Raw genomic sequence first — 23,866 nt, forward strand, 5'->3', positions numbered from 1 at the left:
CTACGGCCATTATATGGATAATCACCGTCATTACTTTTTAGAAGGTCATTTTCTTATTGTACTGAATACTGTTAGATACAGAAAAACCTTAATAAAAGAAAGGTTCTTTAACCACATTCACTATTAATGCTATATTTTTTTACTTATTTGTTGCTATTATTAGATGATGGCAGCCCAAGTGTCAAGAAGATATTTTACCTCTGTATTTTTTCTTTGTTTATTCATTAAATAAAAACCAAACTTCAAAATAAAAGCCTTAAAAAAAAAAAAAAAAAAAAAAAAAACCAAACCCAGAGACCAAAAAAGCCTTACTTTTTCACTAAAAAATAAATTAAAACAATTGTTTAGTTTCATTTCCTTCCCTGTTAGGAGAGAAATTATTAAATACTATTTTGAATGAAGATACATTTTTGTTGTCATAAACATAATTCTATTGTGAAAATACTGAATTAAAAAAATTAATAACGTATGGAGATTGGAATTACAGTTATTCAAATTTCTTGTGTTATTTTAAATATTTGTTAAAAATATACACCTTTATGGGAATAGTGGTTTTACTGAGTGTCAATAACAAACCAGAGCATGGTACTTCCAACCACAACACACCAACCATTCCACCTATTCTCCCCTCCAGAATTCACAGAACAGTTCATATGGGAGACCAAGGATCTTACTTCAGCTATGAAAGCAGTCACTTTATGCCCTAAATAATGAAGATATATTCTTGGTAGTGCCAGTGAGGTGACATCTCAATGCTGAATAAATCATATCAGTCTTTTTCTATCCGCCCTGTTTTCCCCATCCGTAACACGTGAATCATGGTGCACTGCTAACAAACACAGTGATTTGAAATCTGTTGATCTGAAAAAGCACTAAAAGTGGAGCTTAATAAATATCCTTTCTATTAAGAGAATGGTCTTAAATATTTAGTACTGTTTTGCTTTATTTTTAAACATGCTTCAGTCATGTAATTCTTTAGGTTTTTCTGTGCCGCAGAGTCACTCTGTTCGCTGTTTTGATGGTTAGGTTATCATCATTGGAACCAGCATCAGCATCACAAGATTTGTGTGATGGCTCATACAGAATCCATTTTAGCTGCATAAGCCATTACCATTGCTCTTAAGATCTGTTTCTGGCATTTTAGGAACAGGATGAAATGTGATTTGACTAGCAAGCTTCTTACTTCTATATTCAATTGAATGATTCTGATTCTTTTCTTTGGCTTTCTCTCCCACCTCTGTGTCTTATAGAAGTTTTGTGATACTAATTTTTTTTTTTTTTTTAACTCAGGTATTTTGATGTCTGGTATTATTTGATTTCAGCTACATGTGGGAAGATGAGCTTAATATCAAAATGCTAAAGATAATATCTTGTATTACGTGAAGGTACACACTATACATATTGAGTCTTAAGTCTACAAAGAAATTCTACCCTGGTTTCATGACAGTAAATTTATAAAGAAAGTTTAGAATTTATTATATTCTTTACATGATGAAAATATTGCTTTTCAGGAATTTCACTTAGTTTCTAACTTAATAATTTAGGAATTTTTCACAGTTCTGTTTAGTAAGCAGCAATCTAAATTTCATTGTGTTACCAACACATGTTCTGAATGTGCACTTACTGATTTAAACCCTCTATTAGTTCTCGCCTAAATCTTGTCCCTGGACTGTATCCCTCCAACATAGGATTATGGTTTTTCTCATTTATTTCTCATATACTGCTGAGAAAATTACTTTACACTTTTATCCATGGGGTATTTACTTTTAAAACCTGTTCAGTGTCTTCTCTGTATTGCTGCCCTGGCTGGATAGTGTATCTGTATTTACCAGAGCCAGCAATGTGGCACTCAGAAATGTCTTAAACAGCTCATAAGAGGGCTTTTCAGGATTAGGAAAAAAGGGGATAAAGAAAATAAGTGATTGGTTCAAACTTTGAATTTTTTTTCATAATTAAATACTTACTTGTGATTGATGAAATAATTTGGAACAAGAAAAGCTATATAATTAGAATTGTCTTACAATGTTAAACAATATTTTTTAAAATTAATTCAGTATTTATATCAGTTTGAATGAGCTGGCATAAAAATCTATACCTACACATGAGCAAATAACACATAAAAATAGTATGTTTTGAATGCTGAGGAATAACAGCTCTTAGCACATTATGCAGATTAGAACAGCCTGTGAAAATAGTATTGTTGTGTAAATATAGAATAAAGATCTTTGTTTCATTAAATACTTGTTTCTACTTGAAGAATTTGTTTTTTCTTTGGTATCTTAAAAAAAGAAATCATCCTGAAGCATTAAGTGTTTCTAGATTTGGGAAGCAAAATAGTGAATATTTCAACTTGAAATTCTATTTTGTTCTGGCCATTAAAACTGCTAGGAATCGCAAGACACTTGATGAGAAAACAAAGGAAAATTTTATGATCTTTGCTATGAATCCAGGTAAAGGATTAACAGTGTTAGTCAGACTCTGAAATGGAAAGGCAAAAGGATATTACTCAAAACACATTTTAGCAGTGATTAGCTGTTATCTGGAAAAATAGATTCCACTTCACACAGTAGGATGCTATATTTTGCTGAGAATCAAAGTTTACAAAATAAATTTCAATATTTTTTAGTATGGCAGGTGATGAATGCTCTCCTGCAGAGGTTATATCAGAAAATCAATATTTGTAAAATTGAAACAGTATAGGTTTGTATTGATCCATGCGGCTAAATCAAAATGAAAGGCTTTGTAACAGCTTTCTTAGACAGCCTGCTAGCTAGTAATGGCAAACTATCAATTTTAGCTTTCCACTGATAAATCAGCTTGAAAATTGGATGTCAATTTTTTTTTTACTGAAGTAGGATTTTTTTCTTCCCTCTAACCTTTCTTGATGGGTTAGATTGGTTTATAAGACTAAGCTCTGCCTTTTTGAAGGCAGTTGTCAAAACTGACAGATAGATATATTTTGAAACAAAATCTAAACTCTTAAAGCCAAATTTTGTGTACTAGCTGGCTTGATGGTAATGCTATGTGTGCATCTCTGTGTAAACAAATGTGAATATATGTTCATGTGTGTAATACTGAAAATGACACTGATTTAATACTTCAGGTATATATGTTTCTCCCTTTTCTGATCTCTTGAGTTCACAAAGGTCAGGTCTTCAACTGCAGCTTTTAAAAACTAATGCCTCAGAAAGTATTTTGGCTTTCAATGGTTAGGAAGATTGATTTTTCTTTAATTGACAGATTTTCTTTTTTATTTTAAGTGAGACTTTATGAAATGATAACATGAACATCAGTTACAGCTGCAGGTCCTTAAAACCTGCATGGAAGTTCTTTGTTTTTAATGAGAGAGAAAACAAGATACAGATTTTCTCAGAAAATAGCAAAATGCTTTGTGATGGCAGGGGAAAACCCTTTAATTTAGGTCACATGCAGTAGTTTTCAGTGGGAACTAACGGTGCCATACCTTCATGTCTGTACAGCAGAATATAAGTTAGCTCGAGTGGGTATTGATTGTGAAGTTTGCTGCTGTATAATTACTTTTGGCTGTAGAAAAATGTGGTGTGTATTGATCTAGATGGAAGCATTTGACTAGCAGTTTCCCTTGGCTAACAGTGAGTGTCATCTTTCAGCCATGATAAATGGTAACACTCTGGGTCAGCATAATTACTTGGTGGTGAAATGAACCTCCTGTACCCTTCTCCTCTCACACCAAGGAACCACCATAATCATCTTTATCTTAAAGCCATGATTTACTGAACTAACCAGCCCCTTAATACAGTCCTCCCCTTCCCACTGTATGCACCCACATTAAGTGTGCTTCTATACTATTATTTTAAAAACTAAGCTGTTCTGTTCTGAATCCACAAGTATGATTAATTTTTTTTTACCTAATCCCTGTCAGTTGACGTGGACCTGCAGGAGGCCAGCTCCTGCAACAATCTTTTAATCGTAATGCTTAGTATTCATGTAAAAAAAAAAAAAAAATATATATATATATATATATAAAGGACAAATACTAAGGTGTTCATTGTTTTGACATAGTGTATTTTAAGTCTTGGAACCAAATGTTATTAATGCACTGTTAAATTATTAGTGTACTGCAATGAAAACTGCCATATGAATTTATTGTCAGTGGCCCTTTAATTTTATAGAGTAATGTACACTCTGGATGTGCTGTCTTTGGAGAACAGATGATTATATTTTTTCACTATATGCTGCTAGAACAGTTTCATTTAAAAATAATTTTGACACCTCATTTAATAACAGTTTTAAATGTAAGATTTTTTTTAAGCAGTAGCCATATTTCTCTTTATGTGTATCTCTAATAGGTAATAAATATGCCATCAGAAATAGGAAAATAGTATTTATTGCTAGAACAGAAAACTAATATGATTTGTATTGTTTGGCACCTTTCTAATGGGGAGTTTTCAATTTGTTATCAATATTTCATTAAAACTTTGTATCATGTTGTTCAAAATGGATTTGTGTTTACTTGCCAGTAGTGGAATATGGCCCTGGGGTAATGACTTTTTGTTAAGTAATGTTAGTTAAAGAAAATCTGGCAAGAGTTTTAGATCATTTTAAGACAGCTGTGAAGGGTTTGGATAAAGGTCATTTTCAATGATTGTGCTTAGTTAAATAAATGTGAAGGGTTTCACAATGGGAATCTTGCTTTTCAGTATGCTGTCATAAATTTCCCCTAAACACATCTGGGAATAGGAAGTAAAATGTAGTTGTTTCTGCCTTGAAGGCAGTGTATTTTATATTTTCCTTGCTTTGTTTGTTTTCCCCTTATAATGCTGTTTATTCACATAACTAGAGTTCAAAGGTTTTACTTTGTCATAAATTAAATCTTCTATTCTCTGACAGTTTGTGGGACCCGCTGGATATAATTTTCAAGTGGTTGTAACTCGAAGATTTTTTTTTTTGCTGAGATTTAGTCATTAAAAGTGTTAAATTTTCTGACAACTCAGCCTCTACTGTGACCCTGGTTCATTGCTTGCTCTCTCCCTTGGCCACAGCTGGCCTCTTGCTGTTCACAGCTGAAAAGTGAAATCAATGCTGGGTCTAACAAAATGCAGATGAAAGCCATTCTGATCATATATAGTCATTTCCCGTAATTTTATCAGCCTTCAGTTTCTTAAATGATCTCTGGAAAACATTGTTTGTTCATGTGAATGCAATATCAAGTTTTGTGATAAAATGTCCTTTCTTTCTGAAAAGTAATACTTTCTTAAGCATTAGTAGTGATATACAGCTCACATTGCCATAGCATGATCTTTTAAAATACCAGTCTGGTCCTTCCCCCTTTCCCTCCTGAAGGGAAGCCCGTGAAAGAGCTGCTGGCTGAATCCTGCCAGCTTTGAGCCTTTGGAATCTTGCGAATTGAGGTTTTTATGTTCTACAAGGCTCAGAGCTGAAAAGTAAGAACTCTTACCATGTGTCTATCCACATTTCCATTGATCTTGCATCCTCCTTATTTTTATTTGAGCAAGATTGGTAGGAAAGCTATGTTGCAGTTAGAGGTGGCAGTGTATGATGTAGCTTAATGCTCCAAAGGTCACAGAACTACAATGAGTTTGATGGAAAACAGCCTTTCTCCTTATTTTAAGTGGTTCCTGCTTTGATTACAGGCATTTATTATAATTATCAAGAGATTAGTCTGTTGTTATAGAATCCTTGTAATGGAACCATTTAAAAGGAATATAATGGCAGTTTATTGGATTTTGCAAAGGAAAAGAGAACAGATAAAGTGGTGGTTTTTAAATGGATCAAGTGCTGCCTTAAGCATACTAATTTTTTCCTTTTGTTTAACTTCACATTTCTCTTTGTTTCACAATTTTCAGTTACATACTAAAGAAGTCACTTTTCAAATTCTGAAGGTATTTTACTTGTAACATTTTCATTGCAGTCTAATCCCATGGAGCTTCATAGTTAAAGACAGTCCTTCCAAAATGTTCTTACACTATATATGTATCATAGAAAGTGTACTGTCTGACACAGCTGCTTTGTAATTTTATTCATATCTCCATTTAAAGAACAGCAACAAAAAAGGGTATTTTTATCAAAAAATATGCAAAAGAAATTTTGTATTCTATATTATATCATATAAAGTGCAGCTAAGTTGATTTCTCTTTTGTACTAGCAAAATACCATAATATTGATGAAACCTAGTGAATTTCTTTCATGTGTATATCAATTTCCCCAACTTAACAGCATGCAGTTGTATTCACTGCACTTAGTCAAAAAGAATAAATGTGAAGATTATAAAATAGTCAACTTATTCAAATGTTACTGAATAATACTTGTATTATTAATACTTGACTGTGAATGAAAGAACTAGATAACATTGGAAAAAATTAAAAGCTCATAAGCTTAGGGAGTTTTATATTAGAAGCTAGTTTATATTTCAAGACTTATCAATCTGTAGTATGTGTAAGTATGTCTTATCCTTTGTTGAAACCCTCTACTAAAGAATAATTACAGAGCCTCCTAAATCCTCCTGCTGAAAATGTTCTGTCCTATGCTCATTAGCTGAGCAATGGCACAAGTTACTTAGTGCTGCTGTTAACCTGGGCTTGAGTCAATTGATTCAAACCTAGTTGACGTGGGACTATTTAATGGCAGTGGGCAATCAGTCCCAAAATATCAGTGAAAAAACATATAAAAGCAAACTCAAAGAATAGGATTACAAGTCTGCTACTCCAATATTTGTCAGCTGCCAGCAGTGGAGACCTGGGGAGGAGTTTAGTATTTCCCCAGATGACTTTACCATGATACTCCCCTGGCATATCCTGCCAGCTTTCAGCAAATTGTAACTCAGGGACTTCCTGAGCCAGAGGTGATATCCTTGAGTTTAATAACTTCTGGTGGGTTTTTTCCCATCTGTGAAAGGAAATGTCTTATCCTTTTAAGAATTCATTTAAACTTTGTCTGACCACAACATCACATAGCATTGAGTACCCTGTACCCCACACCATTGAGTATGTCGTGTGAGAAATTCGCACAAAGCGCATCATCATTTGTTTAGAACTTGTTGCTTGATAACTCTATGTTCTCTCTAGGTCTTTTCTTACGAGAAATAGTGAGTCTTTGTTGTCAACTCACCATCTTGGTGCCATCTATAATATTAAACATCACTATCATATCCTTCTCAGTTATGTCTCTTTTCTTTAGCTGCAAGGCTCCAAAACAGCCTTTTTCTTCTTCCTGGAGGCTCCTCTAGCAGCCTGTAGCTTATTCTGGAGCAGGTCTCTGTTAATCTTTCCAGCTGGAGCTATTTTACTTTGTATAATAGTCAGAGATAAGAGAATGATACACATATGAACTTGTTTCTGTCTCATTCCCACCCACCCTCCTTCCTGCAACTGTAATGTGCCAGCCAGGCTGTGGCTTTATTGCCAAAAGAAAACCAGACGGGAATGACTAAACCTTCCTCACTTATTCAATATTTTCAAAAGGGGAAAAACATAAAGAATTGGAACAATGTTGTAAGAGATGAGCCTGTGTCTGAGCCAGATTGTAATTCTATAGTCATAGCCCTTTCATTTCCCATTCCAATTAATGTTTGACTAGTTTAAAATGAGTTAGCATTGTCAAAAAAGTCTGACAGTGTTCCATTCCACAAAACTTTGGTGATTCATGGGGGAAACCTGCTCTATCCACCATAGCTTTTCTTGCATGATTGTGTTTCCTTTCAAATAGAATCAGCTGTAATGGTCTAGCCACAAATATTATTTGTGTGTATGTTTGAGAGAGAGACACTTTGTTGGCAAAGCCTGTAAAAAATCATTTTGGTTTGTTGTCACAGGCTTTGAGAGTATTGCCAGACCATTGCACGTATAATATTATATTGTGAATGGCATTCTCATGCCTTTGGATGTTGGCATTTAGGGTGTACGTGTAATTCACAGTGGTGAATGGCGGTTCTTTTATATTTTTTGATGCACAATGTGCAAATTTACAAGTACTTTGCTTGCAAATATTACTTGAAAATAAGGGATAGTGGACATGATTCTCCCCTCATGCATACACCTTGAGCACTCTTGGGCAAAAAATTATTCTAGCAAGTAAGACTTCTCAAAGGAATGAGAGATTCCTCTTTGTCTTTCTGCAAATTTCCATATAGTCCTAATGCCTCTGGTGGTCTAGAAGTGTTAAGATTGTATTACACTAATTTTTTTTTCATTTTGGTATGCTGTCAATAGTCTCATGTGGAGCAAAGGTAGAACACATTTTTTTTGTTTTTTTTTAATTTTTGATCTCACACCAGGAAAGTATTTGATATCAGAAAGACCAATGATCTGACCTGATTGCTTTCTTCTTGCTTAATTTCAAAGGCCTGTTGCAGGCAGGAGATGCTCACTAAATAGTTTTTATAAACATTTGTAGTGAAAACACTTATTATTTATAAATTAATTATAAATAATTATAAATAGTTATAAATGATTATAAATAAAAGAACTATTACAAGGGTGTATTACTGAGAGTCAGTACTGGACCTCATTTTTTCTTGAATGTGAGATTTTTAATGTGCTTCTTTTCTGACCATGTCAGCCATTCTGAGGCCTGTGCAGATTTTTATGTTATCAGCAAAGAGGGTTTTGTGGTGCAAGGACCAAAGTTCCTGATGCTGGTTAAAGGCCAGTCAGAAAGCACCAAGACTCTATCAAGTCAATGAATTTGACAAGTGATATGATTACTGATAGGGTATAAATTCTGAATCATACCACCTTCTTGCTGCTTACTAAATCACTAGAGTCTGGAGTTGTTGTTAATGGTGGGTTTTTTCATTATTAATCTGTTGAACTAAACAGCTTGTTTGGGTTTCTATCAGGAATTAATGCCTAACACAGTTGTAAGTGTAGTGGAAGGTAAAGTTAGAGTATTTTCATAGCATTTTACGTAGCTATCATGGTAGAGAGTCAGTTTCCAAAGGTCTCCCTGTAGCTAAATAAAGGAAGTATTACGTATATTTTTCATGGGATTTTTCATGGGTACATTGAAGCAGAATACTTATTTGCTGTGAATGGGAACACATTTTTGTGTGTGCCTTTTTTCCCCCCACCAAAATCATACAAGAAACTTTAGACAGATTAAATATTTAACTAGAAAGAGATGTTGGTCCATAATTCAGCTTAATTGCTCCATGGGAGGATATTGCTGTTAGAGAAATAGTAGATCTAATATATTTTGTACCTTAGTTTGTACATGAAATTTGGACCCACATCACTAACTGCAGAATATCTACAGAAAGAGAAGGATGCTTCAAGTCAATGATAATATGACTAAAGCAACTTAATTTAGATGGTTTGGAAAAAGAAAGACTCATGGAAGGTCATGTTCTGTAAGTATCCATCAACAGAACAGTATAGAGGAAAGAAGTGAACTATTTTGTCTTCTGATAGGATGAAGAGCCTTTTGCTAGTTCACTTATACTTTAGAAAAAAAATAGCATAGCTACGGAGCACTACAGAGTACAGGCCTGTCATGTGTATTAACCAACCTGGTCATAGGTGGCTTTGGTTTCTTAAATAAAGTCTGATATACAAGGCAAAAGCTATTCTCAAACTGTACAAGACTTGTGAATTTAATTAAAATTCCTTTAAGGCAGGGCATAAGAATAAACTCTACATTTATTTTCTGTAAAAAAGATTACTAATCTTTCAGAGTGATTTAGCAGCTCTTCACATTAGTGTCAATTCAATCAATTTCTTACTAGGAATCTTGGAAGCTTTTCACTGTTTGTCTTTTGTGTTTGGTAGTTTGCTTCTTAAAAAAGAGAAGGGAAAAAGTTAATAAAATAACCTCAACTAAACTCCTATTTTAATGTTATAAACAGCAATTTCTATATATCTTCAATCTGTGGTATAGAAAAGTGCATTGATATTCTACTATCTACTATTTTTTTCAGATTTTGGTGTAATTGAGCCCCTAGAATAGGTCCCGAAACATATCTAATTTTAAATATGTTGTTGATTTTAATGGGATTTCTTATAAACATATACTTAACAGACTCATACTTCTTTTTTGTAATCGGGTCTAAAGAATTGTATTTCTTCCATAAAAAATATTTATATATTACCCCAGAGATTCAGTCTCTCCAAAATAATAGTATTGATATTTTATTTTGAATTATACATAAGAAAGAGTACTTTGGTTTTTAAGTGTTTAACTGTTAGACTTTCTCAATTGCTTTAATAATATAGTCTGATTTTTAGTGTCAGCCTTTTTTTTTTAATTGCTTGAATTTATATACATTGTGTTTCCTGAATTTCTATTATTTATGTTTATTATTTGGTATCAGTTCAAATAAGGCATTTGCAATCTGAATCTAGGGGTTTTGAATGGTGACCCTCTGATTCTCCATTTCCATTTTATAACAATAAAATTATAAGCTCATTCTTCAAAAGTGGAACTTTGAATAATGTTTTATTAATTTATGCAGAGAAGATGATTTCTGTAGCTTTTCCTATTTTATCTTTCAAGACTCCCTTTATCAGGTTAACCAGATGATGAAAAGATACCTCCACATTACTTTTACTTGTAGTAATGTAGGACTGGGACAAGTCAGTCAACCACATACTCCATTTCTCTCATTCTACATTTTCTGCTTATCATTCTACATTTTCTGAATCCTGGCTCTTGGATTTCACAGTCATGTGAGTTCTCTGACATGATCCTTCCCTCGACAATTCATGCAAGTCTTAGATGGCAGATTTTTTCTTGAGAAACCTAGGTTTTCACTTTCTGTAGTGTTGAGACTTTTGTTACTTGATACAAAAACACTAGGATTCCCATCCTATCACCCAGCTTTTCCCAAGGTGAAACTAGTTCTCTCCATTGCCTGAGGAATGGGCCTGGGTTGATTAGCTGAATGTCAATAATGTTGACAACTTAAGTTAGATAAAAGAAACTCAACTCACCTATCATTTGGCATAATTTGACAACCTTAATCTTCCAGTAAATTACAACTGTTAATTGCTAGTATTAACTTCCCTGTAATTGAACTGTGTCTTCCAGATTGCAAGAAAGGAAAACAAATTCTATGAGGTCACAGGCAATTTGGTCCCTGTAGAACAAGCAGTTTTCAGAGATAAGGTGATAGTCAGCTTCTCAGCATCTTCAGACATAATGTCTATTGAGTTACACAGGGGAGATCTGGAGCAGTTAAATGAATCAAGAGGTTAAAAAATAATGAAAGTGGTGAAGAACAAAGAGAGTAAACTGTACTTTTGCCCAAGTTGGTCATTAGAATTTGGAGAATCTCTGAGAGTGAAATGACCTGTGCTGTGGTTCTTAAGCCATATGTGACTTTTCAGCTCTTCAAAATCCAGTCTTTCCAAGGGCATGTGTCACCAGAGTTTTAGCACAAATATTCATGATTATCCAGATTTACAGCTCAAAGAATGTAAACCGAAAAATTCCATCACCAAATTACATTCAAACCCAGGTACAGATTGCATCCAGCTCCATTCTGTCCCCCTTTGTCCCATCTTTGAACTACTCTTAGAATTTTACCATTTCTCAACTTATAGTTTGCATTTCACAAGTCTGTGAAGTTTTCAAGTTTTGCTTTGCTAGATCAGGAAATTTGGCTACCCATGCTCTGAAGGGAGATAAGAACATCCTTCTGTTCCTAGGTATATGATTCCTCCCCCCACTGATTGTCTAATTCAGTATTATCTGAATCAGTAAGCTTTCTTTTCTGTTGTAATGATAGATGAGTTTGAACTCCTTTCTCATTTCCATCTTCCATACAAACTGCCATAATGGAGTCTCAAAAAAGCCCCTCCAGAACAACAACCTGCAATGAACATGTAAAGTATAAAATCTGCTTAATTTGCAAGGTTGAGGATTGTAATTCCTTATGGTGATTCTACACAGAAAAGTGGAGGAGAGTTGTATAAATTTATTGAACTACCATTGATGATTTTTCTTTAACTATTAGTAGTAGTTAGTATTCATTCAATTTATTAGTAGTAGTATTGGTATTCATTTAAAAACATACAGCCAAATAGATATTCTGTAATATATTTGTAAAACATATCCCTATAGGGAGTCATACTTCCTATACAACAGCAGCTGAACTGTAAATATGCATGAAAAATGCAGAAGATACACATGGTCATGTCACAGATTTCTGCTACAGACAAGGGGAAAAGCGTCTGTATCTCATGATTGTCACACAGAATCATGTGATTAAATAGATAAAAGGAAGGAAAACATTAAAAAGTATATCCAGAGTAACAGATTGCCAAATACTTTTTATGCAAAACTTCTTTAGAGTATATCCTATTTGTTTTCCAGAACCCTCAAAAATAGCAATTTATTTCAAGACTGAAAACAAAGAAGTTATAACTTGGTGTCATCTTTTTTTTCTTTTTTTTTTTTTTCGAGTGTCACGTCTGCTTCTTCTCTAATAATATATTCAGAGCCCAAAATACATCATTAGTTCATGCAGATGTATTTTGGGATGTTTTATAGAAGACTGTTTCTATACTTCTGAAGAACCTCTTGACTGACAGAAATAAAGTATAAATAGAAAAGTTTTGATTTACTTGCCAAGCTGGCTTTTTAGCTCTCTCAAAAATTCCCAGGAACAGAAAAGATCAAAGTTAATATTACTTCAGTATTTATTTGGTAGTATTATAAACATGGTCTCTATAAAAAATTCTATAGCATTCATAGTCCGACCCCTTGGCAAATGTTTATTTCATCAATACAAGCTATATTTGGGGATAGGAATAATTGTTTATACTCTAGACAAGGCATATACATCGATTGGGCTGTCATGTCTTTGTTCCAGTTATTAAAGGTTAAAGATAGATATGTGCTTTTTCTTAACTTATGCTGTACTTCTGGATGGTAGGGGGAAAATAAATCTGTAACAAAAAACTTGCAAGGGATGTAGAACTTCAGGCTTCTATAAATTTTGAATTCAAGTACTTCCAATTGCCAAGCTTGAATTGGCATTTTGCAAAAATAATTATTCTTTTAAAATAGTCTATTATTAGACTTGTATTTTAATAAACAGCTCTGCATGATGGAAATTAAAACAATTGCCTAGGTAAAACTTTATTATTTATTTATTAGATTTTGATTACTGTTGCTGTTTGTTGTTAGGTCTCAAGGAAGCTAATTGTTTCATCTCAATGCCAGGTTGATAAGTTAGCTGTCTTTAAACAGTTGCAGCTTGAATAATTTAAAAAGGTCTGAAACAGTAATTCATTATGAGTTTTTAAGAAACAGTATATATATAAAAAATAAAACTGTGTCTCTTAGTTTTAGGATAACGTTTTTAAAATATTTAGATGAAACAATTTCTCTTTTTTCTGTATAAAGTATTTGAGAGAATAAATTTCTACTTCTGGATTCCACAACATTCATGCCATGACTTACAAACAGGAGTAACTAATAAGATAACAAGTCCTAGCTGTTTATTTTAACCATGCTGTTTCTGTTAAAAGTGCAGCTCTAGATTTTTTGACAAGTCGTTGCTGGTTTGTCTAGAGACTGGACTGTAATTTGTATGCTCAGTAGGTTCTTCAGTAGTTCCTTCACAAGAGATTCAGACGCCTTAATCTGTGCATCTGGAATGGAGCAGACAGCTGGGGCAGCATCCTCATCAGCAGTCACATATGTTATCCCTTCTTACAAGTCTGAGCCTTTACTATTTGACCTTTAAGTAAGCCAATGAGGCACCGAAGTTTTCCAGTGCTTCAGCAAGCTCTTTACTTTGGATGCCTGCTTGGAAATCTGGGGACTGTTTTTCATTTGTCCGAGCACACTAATCTTAACTGTGCAAAATTTTAGATACTATTTAACTCTTCCAGAATCGCAGCCAAATCATAAAGACTCAGAATTTTTTTTATAAGCTAGGACCCTACTGTCCCTAGATATGTATTTAATATGATACATAAAATCTTAAAACACAGAGTAATTTATTTTTCTTGTAAAAAGTCACTGCTTCATTAGAACATTTCCTTTTCATCAGAACATTTGCAAAATCTCACGACTTCTGCATCGTGCTGATGTCGGCTATATGGGAGTGACATTCAAAACAACCTTCAGCTTTGTTTACTGGAGTTTCTTAGTGAAGTGGTGTTACTGTCATTCAGAATTCAAGGGGAAAAGAGATCATTGTGTTTTAGGATTTTTCTCAGTTTCTTTCCAGAAAAGGTAGACAAAGCAACCAGAAGAACCTAGCTGTGTTTATTACACCGAGAACAAAATATCCTATCATCTACATAAGTAGCATAGTGCTCATGCAGAAGGCAAAGGAGGAGGGTGTCTGAGTGAGATTTGAATAAATTGTTCTCTCAGTCTTACCTTTTCAGTGCTACATCTGAACCAAGCAAATAATACTAAAAGACCCCAGGGAAGGGTTGTTTTGGGAGGGAGTTGAGATTTGGGCGGTTTTTAAATTAATTTCTGCGCAAAAAAGGAGTGGTCATACCACCAGTTTATCTGGTTTTTGTGTAACCACTGTTCACCTTCCCTAGGCAGAATTGAGTCACCATGCTTCCTACTCAAATGCACTTTGATGTTCTTGGCTGAAAAGCTGAGCAGAAGTAGGTAACTGCATTATCAGATGAATACATTCTACAGAATCACTACTGGAAGAATATTTAATGTTTGAAGCTCAGAGGATAAACTACAATTGAAAAAAAATCCAAAACTTAATTGTGTAAATATCTTAGATATAATAAGAAATATCTTAAATATCCTAAGAAATGTATCTATTAAAGTTAACACTGTTTGAAAAACATCTTTATAGCAAAATAATAGTAGTCGTAAGAGTTTTTCTTTTGATTTATTAAATCAGCAATTTGCTTTGTTAAATTAAGAAAAATAAGTTATTTTCTGAGATGTTTATCTGATTTCTTATGATTATAGCTGTAAAATCACACAGTACTTTCTAGACCATTTTGACAAAAAGTTGTATTATTTCATGAGGTCTCTTGTTTTTGTTGTCAGAGGATACCCACTTTTATTTTTCTTTTAGTTTGACAGATGATGTGCTTAACAAGGAAAATAATTTTGCTAGCAGTAGGTAATATGATAGTAAAACTGTAGAAGAATTAAATGGAAATTTCATTTTAAACCCATTTAAATTATAAAATATTATTTTGATTAAATCTTCTGGAAAAAAATTATGATGGCATAAATTCTTATGAAAATATACAATTTCTTTCTTTTTCATTTTTCTAAATTAATAAAAGTTTTAAAAAGTTTTTATTTTCATTTTGTATTTCCTAAAAGCAGGAGTGTATGTTAATGTCATGGTGCCTATCTCAGATGCGATGTTATAACATATTAGTCAAAACATAAAACAAATTTTTTTTGCTTAAAATTCAATGATCATTTGCTAGACCAAGTTTTGTGTCAATTAAATTTTGAGATATTTCTACATTTTGAATAAGAAAATTATCATGCACACTTATCATGCAAGACATTTTGCTTAATTTTAGCCCCCCTTTAGTAATGCTCCTAGTCTAAGCCATTCTGTCTCTTTTGCAGCCAGTTAAGAAATACAGAGATGACCCACAATTCATTCCATCTTGGAGTTTACTGTACTGTGGCATCGTGGCAGTACTTGTGAAATCTTACTAAGATTTCTAAGATCTTACTAAATCTTACATTGTACTGTGATGGCATGACATAACAAAATGTGCATTAAAAATTAAAATGTCCTAAACCATTCTTTCAAGGTATTTTCCAAAAGGGAATTTTACCCTTTATCTAAAACTATAAAATGGCTTTTTGGGCTTTGGATGTTTTGTTTCCTCTTTGTTTGGAGTGGCAGTAAACCACATTCTGAAACAGAATTAAGGCTCCAAACCAGAAATCTGAGTTAAACCAGAGTATTGTTTCAACCACTTTCTTTTCCTTTTTTTTTTTTTTTTTCAAATATAATCTTTTATGTCCTAATTCTAAACTGTAAATTTTATTTCATTTTAGTGTTTCTAAGTTTACAATTTATTATCTCTAGAATCTGGTGCAATTGCATTCAGTTGTTACTCATATTTTGTTATTAAAAAGCCCTTTGTGATTCTGGTGAGTCAAACACTGACAATTTATGTATCTGCTTTGTAAGTTCCTTCAGTTCTTCATTCAATGCCATTGGAGTCACTAAAAGGAACCAAGTGCATAACTTCAGGAAATTGTATTGTTTCATTTAGCTGTACTGTGTGTAGTGTCCTACTATTGCCCATTAGTACTTGGATAGAGTTGCCAAACTTCTCTCTCATTATTTTATAGTTTATGTTAATTCAATGCAATAGTTTTTAAAAAATCTACTTATCTTTAGTTTTACTTTGTAGAGATCTGAGTTATTGCCACTTCCATTGTTATTTTTATAGAGGTATGTGGCTTTTTTCTCGTTATTTTTTTCCCTATTTGTGACTTTATGCATGGTTAGTCTTATTTCCCTACAGCTGCTGCTTCTTGGTAGAACTTTACTACTATTCAATAACATTGCAGCAATTCCAAAGTGAGCAACTTATTCTGAAGAACCAAGCTTTATAAAAAATCTAGGCAATCAGTAAACTGTTAATCCTCATTTGTTTGTGTATTCATTATGAGTTTTTTTCCTTCAGACTCTATGCAATACACTAAAATCCATAATCCTGGGATTTTACTGACTTAGATTTGTCCACATTTGTGGTTTAAGTAGTACCATAGCTAAAATTAAGATCTCTATTTTCACAGCCTCCCTTTCACATCAACTGACATTACTGTCCTTTCTAACATCTCATCTATCTGAAGATTAATTCAAAATGAGAGATTTCTGTTTTCAGCTTTTGATGTGTCCTCAGTTTTCTCACCAAAATTAAGACACAGAAGTTTCAGGAGTTGGAAATGTTCATTAAGAGTGTGTATTAAATATTCCTTTTTCCAGTGCCTTAGAAGAAAATAAAAGCCCCATAAATCACTTCCTCCTTTCTGAAAAGGGTGTTTCCCTTTAAAACAGTTCTTAGAAATTCTTCATAAATTTGGTGGATCTTGAATTATTAGTCATCTTCTCATAGTTTCTTCTCTCTTTCAGTTCATTCTCTGTTGTCTCAGCTTTGTCCTTCATTATTAATGCAAGACCATTAGTAACATGATCATAGGAGAGAAACTGTTGGCAGTTCTCTTTCTGCTTTTCAAAGGTGACTCCTCTGCTTCTATGCTAATGATCAGTGTGGTAGTGTTTGCTGTTAGTTTGATTTTCTCTGTGCTCTATTTCATCCTTATTTCAAAGTCCAAGTCCCCTCTTTATTCAGAGTCCCCTCTTTTACCATCTTTTCCAATTTTTATGACATTAGGTATTTCTCAGATTCATTATGTCTTTATTTCCTGTGTTAATATTTCCAGGTTTTAATATTATTTACAGTTACTGTATCTATTGCAACACCTTTTCTGAACCTTATTTGGTCCTTTGTTATTACAGAAGACTTCTGCTACTTGGATCTTCTGGCAAATAGGTTTACATTTTGGCTTTTACCATTAAAAATACTGCATAAGTATTTCTGTATTTTTTGTATTTGAAGTTTTCTTTTACTTACCTTTTTTTTAATGGCATTCATTTTCTGTTCTTTAGGGGAATTCTTTATGCTTTCCAAATATACTTTTTTTCCCTAATTTCTCAAAGCACAGTCATAACTCCACACTGTGAAAAGAATCATTTTTCTTTTTCAAAATATGTCACATAAAAGCAACCAGGACTAATTCTTGAAATTATAGATCATCAATTTCTTGCCTTTTCTAGTATTTTCCCAGTATTACAAAGACTATGGAGTCTCTGAGATCCTTCCAGTTCTGTGACCCACCTCTTTTTCAAAACAACTTTTCCCCCTCCCCCCATGTCTGCAGGCTTGTTCCTCTTCATTAATATATTCAAACTTAATCTCTTCCATCTGGCTGCAGTCTGAGGATCTTTTATGTGTACTGCTACTCTCCACTGTTCATTTTTGTCACTAGTTGCTGTAGCTGTAGGTGACATATAGCAAACTGCACCTTGTTCCCGAACAGGGACTGGGTTTCACAGCCATGCAGCTGCTGTCACAGATGCTGAATGCGCGCAGGATGGACAAAAACTTACCGTTTAGGACAGCTAGTATTCATAAGTCCAAGGAAAAACCCTTCCCATGCTCTTCATTGCAGCTATGGCCATGGAGATAACAGAAAATCTTTTCAAAAATTGTATTTTAAATGTTCAAGACATGGAGATGTGAAAACGCAGGGAGGACTTTGCTGTGCAGGCTGACTTGACATTCCTCTTAATTGTTTTTCTGGCAAAGCACGCCACAGTTTCTCCTCTGAGAGGATAATTGAGCTATCTGAAACACTTTATTCTGTCTCAATAATCTTTGTCCCCATATACATGGAAGTTGTGTGTAGTATGGCAGTAAAGAATATCATGAAGAATTCTGGGCAGATCTGAGTTTTAGAGCAACCTGCATTTGAGAGACTTCAAAGCTCCAACTTATCAAAGTCCATCTTGGCTAGCCAGGGCGTAACACCAGTTTGCCTTTCCATCCCATGCTGGCCAAGAAAGTGTATTTGAAGTAGGAGAACATACACATCAAGCTGTCAAGTGGAGACCAGTGATGACAGGGGCAATGAAACAAAATTTGTAATCCTCCAGTATGTACTACAATAGGGCTTGTTCCATTAAAACATGTATTTTCTTTGTCTGTATTAACTATATGAAGTACTGCACATCTGAAATTTGGGATTAAGTTACAACACCATACCATCCTAAATACTTTTTTTTCATTGTTAGTAAACTTGTAGGATTACTAGTTTCATGCCAGTTCTCATTATGATGAGAAAGGTTCATATTGGATTATACTATAGTTTGTAAAGATACTGTCTTTGACAGTTAAATTCGTCATATGGAGTTCTTTGGGTCCTGTGTTTTAGGGTACATTTTAAATAGCTGTTCAGTTGAAGGGGATATAGATATATTTCTCTTTTCTTAAAAGTCTTTAGAAATAGCTCATAAATGAGGCTATAAACTTTTAGTTCTTAAAAAAAAATCATTACATCGTGCTTAATATGCACTTCTTCATTCAAACAAGCCTGATTCAAAATGTCACTTGACTGGTATAAGATATGGAGAATGAGAAATTACATGTAATCTACTTGGCTGTGGAAATAAGGATTATTAATAATATACATTATAAGGAAAAGTAAAGCCTATTGAAATATTGTCCTTGTCACAAACAATAAATTACTAAAATAACTTGATTTAGTCAAGTCATTTTAAAAATGCATTGTAGCAGAAAGTTATGGGTGATTTGCAGACTTCTCTCTTCTAGGACTGACTTGCGCCTGGTACAGCACTAGAAAATATAGTTCTTAATCTACAGCCATCATTTAGAATTACCTAACAGCTACCTGGATTCCTCAAAAATCTTAAAGCCTGAGTGATATCCACAGGATTACAATATAAGTATTTCTAAATACTGTAATCTATGGGCTAGACAATTTAACACTGATTCAGTCCATAACACTGGACTTCTAAAGCAGGTTAAATTCTAAATTTTAGGCTAGAATTTGTGCCATAGTATTCTACTTAGTAGTGTTTTTAATCTAACCTAGAGATGTAATAATACAACGTTTAAGGAAAATTACACATTTTTTTCTGCTTGTTATTCAAGTGATGAAGCTAATCTTTCAAAACTTTCTGTAAGTATAGATCCATCATCTTTTGAAGTGTCTGCTTTCTTTGTAACAATAGGGTAGGAAAAGTATCATGTCTTTTTGTTGATGATGTTGCTCAGAATCAAAAATCAATCTTCAATCAATTAGTTAAGATTCAGAAACCTTTTCTTTAGGGTTGAGATACCAAATTCCAGTACCTGGAAGCATGTAGTAACAATGTGGGATAGACTTCTGTAGAAAACTGTAACAAGAAGCTTCAGTTCTGTTTTTAAAAGTCATATAGTTTGTGATTAGAAATTATGTTTCTGTTCTTTTTTCTCAAAAATTTAAATTTTGCACCATTATTATGTATTTCAAACTTCAGTCCCTGGTGAACTTGTAATGTTTTTTTTGGATCTGCAAAATAGACTTAATCCTCTGAAAATTTCATTACTTTTTTACTTAACACTTCATTAAAATAGTGGCTTTAAAATCTGGTTTATGTTAAATTGAGAATATACAGTAATCTTCAGACTAATTAATCAAAGTAATGAATTACCAGATTAAACACAGAACAAATTAAAAGCGTAGTTTTTTAGTCTGTGAATATTTCTTAATTTCATGAAGTATTTTATTCTTACATAGACCATTCTTATCAACATGGGTGGCTTTTTTATTGCTACCAATACACATAATTTCAGAGATCTCCTTTTTTTAAAAGGGTTTCATTAATAATTTTACTTCTGTCCTATCATGGCTTACTTTGAAATGGAATTTTAAAGGGAAGGTTTCTTGGCTTTCAAAAAACCACTGAAGTTGTCTCCTCACTGCTTCTAAATAAGGAAAATGCCCGTTCTGCAAGGCAGACATAAAAGTAGGACCTTCATGCAGACTCAAGAAGCATATTGTGAAAATACTATTCAGAATGAAAAAAACAGCAGCATTGACTAAAAACTACGGTATGCTGCTTCTGAAAATTTGTAAGTGGCTAGAAGGTAGGATGCTAGATCCACTCCCCATGGTGCCCTGCCCTCCAGAACTGATCCAGGTCACATGACAGCAGTTAGTAAAGTTAGACAATAACTAATGAAAGCATTAAAAAAAGTGCTTAAGTGGACTGTAAAGAATGTAAACATCTGTTGTACATTAGCATATTTCTACTTTTCCTCTGGAAATGGCTACCAGCACATTGCTGCTCAAAATGAAGGCACTATAGAAAACAGCGGCTGAAGAAATAACGAAAAATCCAGCAAAGATGTATACCATACTCCTCAGTTGTAAACATTTTTTCTCTCTTTTTCTTTCTTTTTTTGCTTTGTCTTTTGATCACAAACTTCCAGGGCATTACAGATAGATTGAAAATGACTGGTTTAAAGCAGTGGTTCCCTAGTTAGGGTCCACAAGGTCAGAATAATTTTAAATGTATAGTGTGTTCAATTTTGACTTTGATGATAAGGATGCATCCACAAACATTTTGCATTCTTCCTAGTGATCCAAAAAGCTTTTAAAATGTTGGCTTAGAATGCAGCTTTGCCCAAATAGCTTATAAAAAAGATGTGGGAGATTTGTGTTGATAAGGTCAAGAAGTTGTCACTTTCTTTAGAACCAAAGTTGAATACCAGATGATTATATATGTGTACATTTTGGCTTTAATATAGATTAACAATGGCTTAGATAATTCTACAGGAGTTTAATATTCTTTTGAATGCAAAAAGGCAGTGCTACACTAAGATGACCATGGTTGTTAATGGCTTGTATTAGCTGGGAGCTATAAAATCATCTTAGTACTCTGTTAGTGCTGGAATAATAATTTACCAAGACAATTACCACATGGTGAAACTTTTTTGCTGCTCTAATTCAGTGTTATTAATAATGAATAAAATTGCAATTTTCTCAGGTTGCTAGGGGCAGTAGGGAATTATTTCAATGAATATTTCAGCACATTAGTTTAATCATAGTTCCACAAAATTCAAGTGGGCAATATTTTATTCTTTTAAGTTTGGTCTGCTAAGGGACCATAGTCATTAAATTGCAAACTATTTGCACTGAGGTCCATTCTATGATTTACAAGCCTTGTTAAAAACACTGTAAAAGAAAGCAAGCTGTGCCATTAATACTTGTAATTTGATGCTGCATTTGTTAATGGGTTCAGTGTGATTAATGTTTTTAGCAGCAGGCAGAACACTTTGAGACAGGCGGTGCTGGGGTTTATAATACATAAATGCATGTAAAGAAATGCTAGAATATTGTAAGTTTTAGTAATACATGTTTTTACAAGATTGTATTCCAGAAATGGGAAAGCAGCAGTGAAATTATACTATAATGTATGTAAATACAGTTCAAGCTGTGGTAGGTGCTGATGTGTGTGTTCTTTATTTTCCAGCCAACTGCACGATTTCTGGCGCTTGGATTACTGGGAAGATGATTTGCGCCGACGGAGGAGATTCGTTCGCAATGCTTTTGGGTCTACTCACGCTGATGCTCTCCTAAAAGCCGCTGTGGAATATGGTCAGTTTTAACTCAGCTTAAAAATATTGCTCATGATGCTTTCTTGATGTCCATGAATGCCTCAGAATCATGTCCCTTCTTTCTCAAGGACAGTGCTGAGAATTCCTAGGACAACATATCCTTAGAAAAGGAATTCTTTCAATTCTTACACTTTAATGAACCAGAAGACTTGAGCTTGTGAGCTGTTAAATTCCTTGATCCCCAAGGGATACACATTATACTTCCCTAGCATTCCCAGACACTAATTTTGAGACACTGGTGAAAGCAACTGAACTTGTCTCTCTGGAGTGACTGAATGAAATAGGTCATGAAACTAATGTGTCATAGTAGTTCCACTGGAGACATTTTGTGAATGAAGAATTTAAAAATATCAGAAATTTTATTCTGGCATGCAAATTGCAACCAGAAGTATTTTTTCTGCAAATTGTGAAATGGATTAGAACTTAACAATAATAATTTTTAAGGATAACTGGTGATTCAGTAGTGAACTGAATATATAAAAGCTTCAGTTTTAGAAACTGAAGAATTAGATAATGTTTGATTTTCATGTAAATGTAGCTGGAGTACAAAAGGGGAATGAGGACATGCTTACAAATCCCTCTATAACATGTAAAAGTTTCATATGTTTGTGACTTCTGTACAGCAGACTGAACCTGAATACTCCAAAAATCTAAGTGAATTTATTTCTTGGGTTTAACCTGGGATACCTCTCTAGTGTATGAAAGACAGGAGTTTTTTAAAGAGTATTGTGCTGGTTTTCTGTTTTTTTTTCTTCTTTGTTTTAGTGCCGAAAAGAAAATACTATGATTCTTTAGCATTTAGGAGTAAAAAATTGAAGTAATCATTCACAAAGCAAGTTGAATCTTTCATCTGATGTTTAGCCAAAGGCTAAGGTTGCCAAAAGTTCTGAATATGATAGATATAAAGCTAACTCTGTATATGACCTACACTTTTCACCAACTTTGTGGTTGTATAAGGCAAATAGCTGGGATCCAAACAAGGTTAGACATGTGATTTAATATTTATGTGTGCAGTTATACTAGCAAGTGTAACTTAATCCTTACCTAAAGGTGAAGACTATCATGAGCAGGACTTCAAGTCATAAACTTTCCTTAAGCTGGATTAAAGAAGACATTTCCCTCATTTGTGTATGGTATTTCGTATTTGACAAAGGGTTATTTTCTCCATGTTCTTCCAAAACATCAGGATAGAGATTTTATGAGAGTTGGGTACAAAACTGTGCTAATTGCTATGTTGCTTTTGAAAGGCAAATAATCATTAAAACCACGGACTTTATGTCTATAACACCTGTTAGTACATTCACCATACAAGAAAATTAAAACTCAGGTTTATACACAGATGGTGTACATCAAACTTAGTGGTTACACAAAAAAATAACAATAGACTGAAGTTTTCAGAATTTAAAAAATAATTCTAGCTTTTCATATATGTATTAACATGGAATTTTAAACCAGCATGCATTAAAGTATTCATGGATTCTATCTAGATGTATTTACTTTTCAGAGGCTTAACCCTTCGGATTTTAATAGTGAAACTTTTAGCTGACCTTTCTCTGTAAGAAAACATCCTTAACACTGATGTTAGTTTTATGCCTCTTGGTGTTACTAATGAGTTGAATAATTTATGAGGTTGTCATTTGAAAAGGATTTGGTGCAGTTTGATGTACTTCTAGCCTCTGGTGTTGGAATGTGATTAATAAAGA

At 33.6% G+C, this 23,866-nt stretch overlaps 1 protein-coding gene across 2 annotated transcripts in view; it reads left to right on the forward strand.

Moving 5' to 3' along the window:
• The window catches only part of NBEA (neurobeachin), a 454,830-nt gene that overhangs the window by 248,820 nt on the left and 182,144 nt on the right, over positions 1–23,866 (forward strand). For both annotated transcript variants that reach the window (XM_053932002.1, XM_053932009.1), the window contains exon 39: positions 22,019–22,143. In XM_053932002.1, the coding sequence (XP_053787977.1) occupies positions 22,019–22,143 (125 nt within the window). The remainder of the gene's footprint in view (positions 1–22,018; positions 22,144–23,866) is intronic.

Source organism: Vidua chalybeata, chromosome 2 (genome assembly GCF_026979565.1).
Source record: "Vidua chalybeata isolate OUT-0048 chromosome 2, bVidCha1 merged haplotype, whole genome shotgun sequence".
In the NCBI taxonomy this organism is placed as follows: domain Eukaryota; kingdom Metazoa; phylum Chordata; class Aves; order Passeriformes; family Viduidae; genus Vidua; species Vidua chalybeata.